The following is a 12,157-nucleotide window of genomic DNA, read 5'->3' on the forward strand; positions in this document are numbered from 1 at the left end:
CGCACTACACCCCCGGAAAACACCCCAACGCCGCAAGCCGGCGGATACCCCCCCGAGGAGTCCGAACTCCTCCCCGGGACGGGGATCCCAGGCCACCGAGCCGCAGTCCCGAGGGCCTGAGGTAAACCCGGAGCCCCCTGCCCCTGGCGCAGACCCGCGCAGCAGAGGCCTGACTGACTCCGCTGCGGGTTGACCCAGGGTGCTGGACGTCCTGTGTCCGGCGGGGCGGGCTGTGGGCAGCCCCGCTCCCGGACAGGGGGAGCAGGGTAAGGCCGGCACGGGAGCGCCGTGCGAACTACGGCTCCCAAGCTGCATTGCGAACGCAAGGCGCCCGCCGCTCCGCTGCCTGGTGGCGCTGCCGTCGCGGCGCACCGCTGGATTCGTAGTTCTGCCGAGCCGCCCAGCGGCCCACGGCTATACCGGTGCTTCCCGCAGAGGACTCGCTTCCCCGTGATGCAGCGCGCCAGGGTTACGAAGAACGGGGCGCGACGACGACGACGGCGACGGTCGCGGTGCCGCAGGCCGCGGGCAAGCGGAGCGCAGCCGCTGGCGGGCCCCGGGCGCAGGCCGTGGGCCATGTCTGAGAGCGGCGGCGCCGGCGGGGCCGCCCCGGGCGGGGGTGGTGGCGGAGCAGGCGGCGGAGGGGGTGGGGGCGGCGTGGCCTCCGGCTCGGGGCCCGGCGCCACCGACCCAGCCTCGCTGCCGCCCGGCGACGCGCAGCTCATCGCCATCATCGTGGAACAGCTCAAGAGCCGCGGGTTGTTCGACGGCTTCCGCCGGGACTGCCTGGCCGACGTGGACACCAAGGTAGCGCCGCCGAACCGGGCGGGACGGCAGCCCCCGGGATCGCAGGGGAGCGGCCGGCGTCTCCTCCTCAGGCCGGAGGAACACCCGCCGTCCCTTCCCTCCCCTCTTCCCCCGCCGTCCCGCACTCGGGGCGGGGGTGGGCCGGCTGCGGGGCGGCTCTCTCGCTCAGCGGGGGTTCTCTCCCTCGCTGTGACCGGGCTGCTCCAGGGGTGGGCCGGGCTCCAAGCGACGGCAGCACCCCAGAGGGGATCCAGGAGGTTTCCCTTTTCCAGCCCAGGCCTTGTGAGGAGAACGATGTCCTTACTTTCTCAAGTAGATGTTGGCAGATCATTGCTGGAAACTATTCTCTTTCGCAGTCACAACATGAACACCTGAGCATTTGCTGGCAATTCTGAGCTTGGATTGTCCACAATTGCTGTGTCAAAATTAACCACTGGTTTGCTTTCTTAAACAATTATGCTTTCATCAAGACTCCTGTTCTGGGACCTGCAGTCATCATTCCAGGCCCCCCCAGCAGCTGTAGTAACAACCATTCCTGAAGCCACATCAGGTCAGCTGTACAGAACAGCCACAGGTCAGAGCACCTCTGTGAGGATAACCTTTGATCTTGCTGCCCAGGACAGACACTGCACCTCTGTTACCAACCCTTTCATTCATCATCTTGTGTATCAAATTCTGAAATTTATCTGTTGCCATCTTTTTGTCTTTTCCATGCACAGTACCAGGATCTGGATATATTTATGTGGGTTTGTTAGTTCAAATCCTGTTCACTAGAATTAAGTTTCCACTGATAAAACCCACATACTATCTTCTCTGTTGGTATCACAGGAGCAAATAATAAAAGTTCTTTCTTAGTGACAGTATTACTCATCCAGTTTCCTCTGAATTCTGTGAGGGAGTGTTTCCAGACAATAAGAACCCTGCTTGAACAACTCCTGTCTGCACAGGCAGTTTGCATTTCACTAAGTAATAGTCCAAGTAGACCACAATTTTAAAACCAATCTATGCAGCTATTTAAATTATCATAATGGCACACTGACCAACTGTTCTTTGCAATTACTGGTTGTGTTCTTAGGTAAAACAAGCATACCTTTGTACAGAAAGTGAAAGGATGAAGAAGATAGACAACAGAACAGTACTGTACATGGCAAACGATGTACTATGAAGGACTCTGATGGGATCATTTTGAAATCTTTTAATTGTTTAACCAGATCTTTTTAATTTTTTTTTTTTTTTATTTAGCCAGCCTATCAGAATTTGAGGCAGAAAGTAGACAACTTTGTATCAACCCACCTGGACAAACAGGAGTGGAATCCAGCAATGAACAAGAACCAATTACGAAATGGGCTAAGGCAGAGTGTGATTCAGTAAGTAAGCAACATTCTGTAAAATAATGGTAAAACTATTTGGTAAATAATATGTTAACTTATTATCATCACTGGAGTCAAATGAGAACGTGCAGAATTAAGATTTTCACACCACTTTCTGTTCTGCTTTCCTGAGTTTCAGTGTAATGGTGGATGCAGTCTCAGCTCGCAGTAAGAAGCTTACAGCACTGCTCTTCCTGAAACTGGTACCTTCACGAGGTGGCCAGCAGGGATAAGTGCTCATACTTGCTGTCTAGCCAAGTTGTTGCTGCAGATAGCCAGTGCTGCCTGCTAGCAAAACCATAGCTGATGTGCTGAGCTGAATGACCTTGACCTTTATTTTCAGAGAAGAGCCTACATCACATCAAGGAAAAATCCTGAAGATGCCACAGTTGCTTAAGTAGAGTCTGACCACTAGCAGGCAGCAACCAGAGTGAGCTAACCTGATTCCACCCAGCAGAAGGTAGCTATTTGAGGTAGTGTATGACAGGAGAACCAGCTTAAACCATGCTGCTTAGAGATTTAGGGTTAGTACCTCTTGCTGCTAACTCACTGCAGTCTGAAGCATGAACCTTAGCTCAGTCACAGATAAAAACTTTATAGTAAAAGCTATGGAGGGAGGGCAGTAGGGAACTTGATAATGGCATTTATGCTGTAAGGGAAGCTAATAGAGTGTCTCACACACAGAAGAAACTATTTCAGAGCACTTGATAGAACCTGTATTAGTAGGTAACATCATTTAATATGTAATTAGGGAAGGGGCTGTCCACTTCAAGTACTGAGTTTCCTGTCTTGGAGTCCTTGAGACAGGTTTATCATTTAATGCTGCTTCTTATTCCACATTACCACTAGAATGACACAGATAGGTGAAGACTGTTACATGAGAGAGTCTGTAATGAGAATGTCAGGTGCTCCCTTTGAGAAGGGTAATAGCACAAAGAATAGACAGTGTTAGGGAGTGTGACAAGTCCCTGTCACTCCTGTAGTTGCAAGACTGAGTACTGAGAGTGCCAACATGTGCCCATCCTTTGTTCCATGCACAGGTCTGTGTGCCAGTACCTGGAGGTGACGTGCTGCGACCCAGCACCCGCTTGCTCACCGGCATTCGTGGCCTCAGGAGTCTTGCGGCTCCTTTTCCGAGCGCTGGGCAGCATCTCCCATTTCCTGTCCCCTGCTCCCTTGCAGACATGACTTAAGCCTGCTAGACAGCCTGTGCCCCACAATCCAAGAGCCTGACGCAGCCCCTGAAGTAATAAGTCACTGCAATTACTAGTGTTCAGTTCCAGAAACTTTGCTGTGTGCTACATGTGCTTGTTTTTATAATTAATACCCATCTGTCTAGACTAACAGTTACAAGGGGTGAGTGACAGTAATGTTATTAGGGGACAGGCCTCTTCTCCCTCAAGTGAGCCAAAAAAAAGATGCTGCTCTCACCTGCCCTCCTCCTCAGAATAGCTTGTTTCCCTTGTTTGTGCCAAAATGTGTTTGTTTGCTTTCATGTTGACCTCATTTCCACATGAGCCCTATTAAAGTGGCTCTTGTCCAACATGTCATTTAAGTACCTGGGAGACCAGATGTCAGTTGTTAATTCTGTAGGGAGAAGTGAGAGGGGGTGGGGGGGGAAAATAGGTGATTGAAACAACTCTCTGTTAAGGATCTACTGAGTGGGCCGCAGTTCTCACCATGTTAATGCTAATTGCAGTTGACAGGAGGGCTCTGGAGAATTACTGGAGGAGATTGGGGAGAAGTTTTTCAGAGGAGCTGAATGACTGCTTTGTCTTTGTTCAAGGTCAGGAATGCTGGAAGCTGGAGTGGACAGAATTATTTCTCAGGTGGTGGATCCAAAACTAAACCACATCTTCAGGCCCCAGATAGAGAGGGCGATTCATGAATTTTTGGCTGCACAGAAGAAAGAGGAAAGTGTGCCAGCTCCTCCTCCAGAGCCCGAGACTAAGGATCCTCCTGCTCCATCTCAGGATGCCTCCTAAAGGTCTTGTATCTCCACACTTACTACTTACATTTTTCATGTACCTCATCTCTGTAGCTTGTGTAACATGAGACAGAAAAGACATTGTATTCTTCCTGGCTTGACAGGGAGGACACTGATTGTCAGCACGTTGTCAATGTCAGAGTGTCATCTGAGCTGCTTCCACTTAAGTGTCTGCTAAAAATATCTTAGGACTGAAGACATAGGTATGATGTAAAACAGCTATCAAGGAACACTGTGAACTTTGCCAGTGCTAGTTTTGGATCAGACCAAAAGGCCTTTTATTCCTGTAAAAGCATATCCAGCAGTAACTGACATGGAATTGGCTGGATTGCTTTCACAGCAATTCAAATGGATTAAAAATATATATCCTTTACTGAAATGCAGCTGAAAGTAGAGTGGTGACAAGTTATTGTGCTTTAGCATTGAAAGTTTTAGATAGCTCCTCTTTAGAACATAGGTTGGAGTGTTGAACTGCTAGTGACTGAAATACTGCTGGAGTAAGGGTAATGTCTCTGGGAGCAAAGAGCTGTTCATTCCAAATCTGGTTTAAATAGAGCAACCTCTATCTTTCCAGCTGAAAGGACTGAGGGTGATATTGTTGCAAACAAGTTCATTCTGGCTTTTGTGATTAAAATAACTCAGGGGGCCTCAGGAGGCTGTAATCGCTACTCTGTTTCAACACAAATGACCGTGCACCTATCTCTGCTAAGACCCTGCATCTTAATGCTGGTTTGACTAGTGAGGCCTGTGTGCACACTACTGAGGAACCACTGTACTGATGGAAATACTCAATCTGCAGCTCTGCTAAGGAATTTAAAACCATGCAGCGTGAAAGGAAGTTAATTGTGAATTGTTTAGTCTGCTGGGGCTTTCTGAAAGCAAAAGTTTTCCTTACAATCTACTTCTAATTTATTAAGAAGGAATAAGGAACTGACTATCTCTTCTTAGGATGATTAGAGCAACTAGCACAACTTTTAACTTCACAACTTTTAACTTAAAGTGCCTGTAGTATCATCCTGAGTTACTTAGTTACCTGTGACTTGCAGGCTTAATGCTTTGACAGATCTGTGTGTTTGTGTGGTTCAAGTAAAGTCCATTATAACCTGCAGCTAAGTGCAGCTGTTAATTAAAATGTTCTCATCTATTCTGCGATGAAATACGTTTACTTGTGAAGGTAAGAATAGAACTCTCTTTTGTCTTGCAGCGAATTCCTGATACTCAGCAGCTGCAGTTGCAAAACACGTGTCCTGTTAGATTGGCACTGGATTACTTGTTCCGTTGGGTGCAGGATTGCTGACTGCCAAAGATGATTGACCTTTATCAGACCTGTGGGAAGGCACTGAAATCAGTGAAACTCAGATGCACCCAGAGTTCCACATGTGGAGGGACAGCCAAAGCGTGAAGATATTTTTGCTATTAACTGCAATACAGAGAGCAGCATGTATTCTAGATAGTTGTGTCTTCAGGCAAGGGGTGGGAAGGAAAAGGGACTTGGCCCTTGTCTGAAGGGCCTAGGGAAATGGTTGAGATGACAGTAGGCTTGGGAGCAGGAAGGAAAGATGTTTTGGGGTTGGGGTAGTCTCTCAGAGACCAATTAAGAGCTGTCAGATTTTCTTTGGTATAAACCAGACAAGAGGAAGCATTATGCACCTCTGCTGTGTAATGCAGCACTAAGTAGTAGGGGCCAAGTCAGGTGTAACTCATTGCACTGCCTGCTTTTAGGGAAGACATTTCCTGTTTAAAACTGGAAAGAACACTTCAGGATCAGTTATCTAGAGAATTCTTGCAGGAAAACGTTTACGGTTGGCTATGACTATAGCTGATTTGATTCTTATTTCCTGGGTAACTCTGGGAAGCCAAGGGTACCAGAGGAGGTGATTAGTTTGACACTTGTCTCTTTCAACTTGAAAGACTTTCCCATGAAATTTCTCAGGTGCCTAGTGGAAACTGTCCTATGCTTTCAGCTTGAATGCATGCAGTGTCCTCTGGATGACAGTCAAGTAGAGAATGTGATTAAATATGCTGCCAGCAAACATCCCTACCTTTTGCAATAAAAGACTTCAAAAAGCATCTCTGACCCCTAGCTTTTTTGAGTATTTTTTTTTTCTTAAGGAAAAACTACCTTAAAGAAATCCAGGAGTCTGCTTGCTGGAACCCTAAAGGAAATGTGACCTTACACATTTTGTAGATTAATCCAGGTATGACAACATGGAATGGTTAGTAGAAATTATCATGAAATAAGATTGATACCAGTATTCCTCTCCATTATAAAGCCTCTCTCTCAAAAAACCCCTAAAACTATCAGAGAACTGAACTGCCCTTAGCTTCCCTAATACAGCTTGAAAAAACCCTGTATTTTGGGATAATGTGGTTGTGTGGCTCAACTCTCAGTGTTACATGGTTTGTGTTCCTGCTTTAGAACAGGACAAGGGGTAGGTGAGGAAAGGGCTTTCACCTGCACTTGATTTGGTGGTTAAAGACTGCTCTCCAAATCAGTAGCAGGTGTTTTCCCTAAGAGCCTGAAGGGCAGCTCTTGGCAGGAGAAGATCCATCTTTTACCTCCTGGTAGGGTGCCTTGACCACTTCTTTGAAATTCAGCCATTTATTCTCAATGGCAGGGAAAGTTCAAGAGCCTAGAGAGCAAGTGAAAAGGATTCTGACAAAGCCTGGATTACAGAAGTGGCCTGGGAGTTGGGACACCAGTTTTTTAAAAGGAAGTAGAGCTGGATTTATTGTTCTGAGTGTGGTGCAGTGTTAAACTGAACCCTAATGCTCACTGTGCCAGGGCTGTGGTGCACGACTGTAGTGACCAGGGGAACTTTCAGAGCAGAACTGAGGTGCCTAATGCAATCAGGCAGCCAATCCACATTGGGGATCATAGTTTTTCATGTTTGGGCTCCAGAGTCCTTGGTTTGGATCAGAGCCTGGGAACAAGGTTTGGAAGCATACCTTACATCTAATGGGACACCTGAGTCCTTACCACGAGGAAGAAAGGGTAGGTAGTGCCCTTTGATACACATTTGTATCTGGCAGCTGATAGAAATGGAATTCCAGCTGCAATAACTCAGTGATGTTCTTCACACCAGAACAAAGAACAAGTTTGTACCTACTGCAGAAGTGAAATTGTTTCCTCATGTAGTAGGCTGTTGAACCAAAGCTAGTGTCTCACTTGACATTGCTACGCTGGATATGGTAAATACAGTCCTCAAGAAGATGGTGAGGCAGCAGGTCAAAGACACTCCAGTAATTCAAGAAAGAATTAGATGCCTTTGTGTTGAGGGGGCAGGGCTGTACATTTGGAGGATGAGCTTCAGCAGCCAAAGGGGCCTTCTCTTTGATCTCAGAGTCCTCACATTCGAGTTGGATGCACCTGTTTCCTGAACAGTCATTTAGTACCTCAAAATTTCTCTCAGATGAATCCATTCATCCTTTTAATAAATTCCAAGAGATTGCACCATTCCTTCATCTGATATACTAACAATGTGGAGGAACTTAACAGGTCTCCTGCTTCCTTGGCTTTGCCTGTCCCAGCCACGTGCACTTGTTCCTACCCAGTCACAACCAGCTGCCATTTAAAAACACACAGGGAGTTTGAGTTGGATCCCTGGAAACCCAGCTTTGCCTCTCCCTGGCTGCTCTGTCCTGTGGAAATGCTCGAGTCCAAAGCCCACAGGAGCCAGCCTGTCTCAGTAGGTAGGTACTGGACCAGGAACTAGGAGGCACAGGTCCTCTGCAGAGTTCTGCTAGCCCATGCCTGTGGCTCGTTTTACCTGTTTGCTTGTCTCTAAAGCAAAGAAGCTTCACCCTCCTGCACCAGTCCTGGTATAAGAACTGGGCCCAATACAAGGAACACACAGACTGAAGGTGACACACACATTGGTACCCGTGCTCACCAGTAGGCTGTGACAGACTCTAGGTGTGAATCCTTAACACCAGGCTGGGGGGTTTAATTACACCATTTAGCATCAGATTGTGACTTTGGAGGTAGAATCAGATGGATTAACTATGAACCAGTGAATGCATTTTCACAAGCCCTGTGGAGGAGGAAGAACCCACCAGCCTCTCTGGGAGGATTGCATTGCCATGCACCAGTCAGTCATTCTGGCACACACCAATCGTGGCCAAGTTGGCATATAATGCAGTAGCTGAAACTCTAGCTGTTGCTTGGCTATTAAAGTAATTAATCACACATCCCATATGATTAAATTACAGTAAAGAAAAAACCCACCCTGTCCTTAAGATGGGGGGGAAGAAGTAGTGAGAGCAGGGTGCCACTGATGACAGCCACACAAAAAGCCATAGGTAGATGTCAGCACCCTTCCCTCCAGCACTGCCTCAGCAGCTGCTCTTTCCTGGGCTCCCTTTGGGCTTGATGGATCACTGGCCACTTAAGCCAGAGCACAAGGAAGCGGGCTGTATTAATTAACTTTTGCCAGCCGACCCTTCTGGCAAAAGCAGGCTTGAGGAATTAGTCTGGGCACCAGCAGCGTGGCCCAGGTTTTTGTAGCTTTCCTGCAGAGCTGGGTGCCCTGCAGGGTTTAACATGTCCCAGCAAAACAGAAAATGCCACAGTCCTGCACTCCAGATAACCCAGAACTCTACTGGATATAGAATTCTTAAGGTTTCCACAGACATTGAACTCTAATGTTCTTCAGTCAAAGACAAGTATAATCAGGTCCTCCTAAGCAAGCCAACTAAATCTACAGCCTTACTAGAGAAAACAGAGAAGGGAAGGCTCTTAGTTGTTGTGGGAGTTCTCATATGATACAGACATCTTAGTTCAAGTGTTACTTGCAGCACTGCAGCACTTCTCTTACTTTCCCACCATCTATTTTCCCTTTTTTATGTAAAAACCTGAACCTCAGCCTTACAACAGTTCTGCTGGTTTTTCCTCTGACACTGTCCCAAATGCTGACACGTTACAAAAACTGAAAGAAGTCCATTGCCTTTCCCCATTATTCCTGAAGAATACACATGTAACACAGGCCACCAAACACATGGAGCAATCTAGGTGGAATCACAATGATGTTATTTTTATGAACATACATATTGTAGTCCAAGAGAAACTTAATGACAAGTACTGAACAGAAGTGATGAGTAATGTGTTTAGAACAGTCTTAAAGTAAAACTGACTCTTGCTATAAATTATAATAGGCTTTTTTTTTTCTTCTGCAACTTCTCATGCAATTGTTACATAAAATAAGTGAATGCTGCCCCAGATACTTGCTATCTAGCTGTTCTGTGGCAGTAACTCCAAAGATGCTTCAATTTAACTTAAAACAAGTTTGCCAACAAAGAGAGTCCCTGCAGCTCCTGACCACCTTAACAAGACCATGGTTTCACCTGAGCCTGGATTTTGCACACAGGCATTCTTCTAGCGCTTTTCCAACTGCAAAGAAGGCTCTTGGCAGGTCATTTGGTTCAGGCTAATTAATTACAGCATTAATTTAACATCAGCTCAAGAGACATCTCACTTTTTCTGTGTCACTTAGCAGCATTGCTACCTGATGGTAACTCACTGGACAAAGACTCAAGCCCAACCAGCTCTCCACATTCAAGCCAAACCGGGTCTCCACCCTCATCAGCTATTTTACTGACTAGTATCTAATCCACTGGCAAGTCATAAACTGACTCAAGTATACTTCACCAAAAGAAGCAGAATCAAAGTCACCATTATCTATTTACCCTCTGCCTAAACCAGCCAGTATTTTCCAGTGACTGCTCTTGTGTTTGTAACCACATCCCATCCCAGAGCTCGCATGATGTCTCTGTCTGGTAGAGCTGAGCCCAACCCAAGTCTCCAGTTCAATCCCTGAGTAATTGCAAGCAGGTTTGTTAGATCAGACACCTGTAACCAAGCACCTACATGCAAGCATTCCTGCTGAAGGGAGGACATCCAAATAGGAAAGAGTAACATGTTAGAAGACATCGCATCTTTGGTCCTTCACTCATTAGTACCCAGCCTTCCTCATCATTCAAGTACTCCCACCTCATGTTAATGCAGCTTCAGATTTATTACAGAACTCAGAACCAGCCCAGTTTTGAATCTCGACACAATATGAGACCTGTGGGTCCCCAGCCTACAGATCAGGCAATAAAACCCCTCTCCAGGAAAGGGGAATGGCCATTGCTGACTGAAGGCAAGTCCAAACCACAACTCTGAATCCTTGGCACAGAGAAGGGTCAAACCTGGGGCCCTGTCAGGACAGGGAGCCAAACCAACCCCTGCCCCAAACACTAAGCTGGTCATTGCCAAAGCAGTCTGAATTCACACCAGAATCAACATAGGGGTCTCAAACCCAAACCTCATCCAGATCCACTTCCTCTCCTGTTGTTAGGACAGGCATGACTGGTTTTAACGAGGCACAGCCAGCATGCCTGGAAGAGAGAATTTCCAACATATCATTTTGATCTCAGCCAGAAGAAGAGGTGCCAGGAGGGTTAGAAATCATACCTGGGACATTCAATGAAGCGTTTTACTCTCTTTTTGCCACATCAATAAAGGTAGGAAGAGCAGCACCCACTGTCATAATGCTGCTTATATACCACCTGCTTCAAACACACCACTATTCTGGGCAAGACAGGGAACCAGCCAAATTTTCTAACAGCACCTCTCCCAGTGTAGGGGTTGTAGCTGCCATCACCACTGAGCAGGATCCTGTTCTCACAGCTTCTCCCTAATCTGGAGACCAGTTTCTCCAGTTCCTGTTCAAATCCATAAGGAAGTGGAGCAGTTTAACTCTTTCACAGGTATTTTCCTGTTTACATTATAAGCAAAAAATACCTTTTATCTGCTTCCTTAAAGGGAAAGCAGCTTAATTCCTTGTGAAAGGTCATGGCCCCTCATATCCACAAAGCCCACAAGTGCAGGAACTCCCTGCTCCCCTTCCTACCCACCGAGCAGCATGTGCAGCCCAGTCATTCTGACTCTGGCCATAAGAGGGAGATAAACTATTGCTTCATTTCTCAGTCCGGATGCCTACTTAAAAAACTCCAGCAGATACAAGACTCCAGAGCCTTTGCTAACTGCTGAGCAAGCCAGCCCAGCAAGGTGTGCAGACAGCTCTCACCGAGCGCTTCCACCAGTTCTCTGTGTGTTAAACACAAACCACACGGCAGATACAGTAACTTCTCAAGGGGGTTAATAGTGGGAAGCAAGTGACGATTAGGATTAGGGAGAGTTTGGGGAGAACAGAGCGCAGCCCAAGTGATCAGGGGCAAAACCACAGATTTAGGATGTGAAAGGGTAAATTCTGGCCTCCCCTCATCTGCAGCTCCCCAATCTGGTCTGAACAAGGTCAAGGCTGAAACACTCGTGCCTGAGGCCCCGGATGGCAGTGCCCTGAGATCCTATCAGAACCACAGCTCCAGTTCTTGCATTTTTGTGATTCAAGAGCGAGCCCACATCAGTGCCAAGTCAGCCTCAGAAACATGACTGGGCAGTAACCAGCCCAGCAATAACTGCCCGTGTCTAGACGCTGTCAGAAGCCACAGCGCAGAGAAATGTGCTACCTCAGCCGTCAGACCGGGAGCTGGCTCCACCGAAAACTCCCTCCAGCACTGGGATGAGCCCAAGGAAAGGCATGGGAGCAAAATGCAACAAATCCACCTGCCCAGGCTAAGGGAGCACCAGGACCTTGCATTTCACAGGTTTCATCTCACTGGCTGTCACAGGAGGAAACCTTTCGCACTAGTGTCTTTACAACAGCTACCGATGCGCTTGGGAAGAGAGAAGAGAAGATCCCCAAACCAGCTCAGGGCTTTGCCCTGCAAACATATGAACAGAAGACTCTGGTTTGCTTTGCAGAGTTGGGGCCTTTGAGAAGTCCAAGCAGCTTCAAACAGTAAATGCATCCCTTTTGGAAGGGATTTGTAACAGAAATAGAAACCCATGACATCTGTGAGCATCACATTTCATTGCAACTCTGCAAAAGAGATAAAATAATCCTGCTTCAGAGAACACTCAGCAATTTCACATTTTCTACAAGGGGGC

At 47.2% G+C, this 12,157-nt stretch overlaps 1 protein-coding gene across 1 annotated transcript; it reads left to right on the forward strand.

Moving 5' to 3' along the window:
• Nucleotides 1-576: 576 nt before the first annotated feature.
• BOD1 (biorientation of chromosomes in cell division 1) lies at nt 577-6,235 on the forward strand (the record flags this gene model as incomplete). Its single annotated transcript, XM_084268830.1, has 4 exons — nt 577-807; nt 2,050-2,174; nt 3,964-4,164; nt 5,369-6,235. 3 exons carry the CDS (start codon nt 577-579, stop codon nt 4,160-4,162), a joined length of 555 nt encoding a protein of 184 aa, XP_084124956.1. The 3' UTR covers nt 4,163-4,164; nt 5,369-6,235.
• Nucleotides 6,236-12,157: the final 5,922 nt, after the last annotated feature.

The sequence above is a fragment of the Gallinula chloropus genome, assembly GCF_964237585.1.
Source record: "Gallinula chloropus genome assembly, chromosome: 10".
Classification (NCBI taxonomy): Eukaryota; Metazoa; Chordata; class Aves; order Gruiformes; family Rallidae; genus Gallinula; species Gallinula chloropus.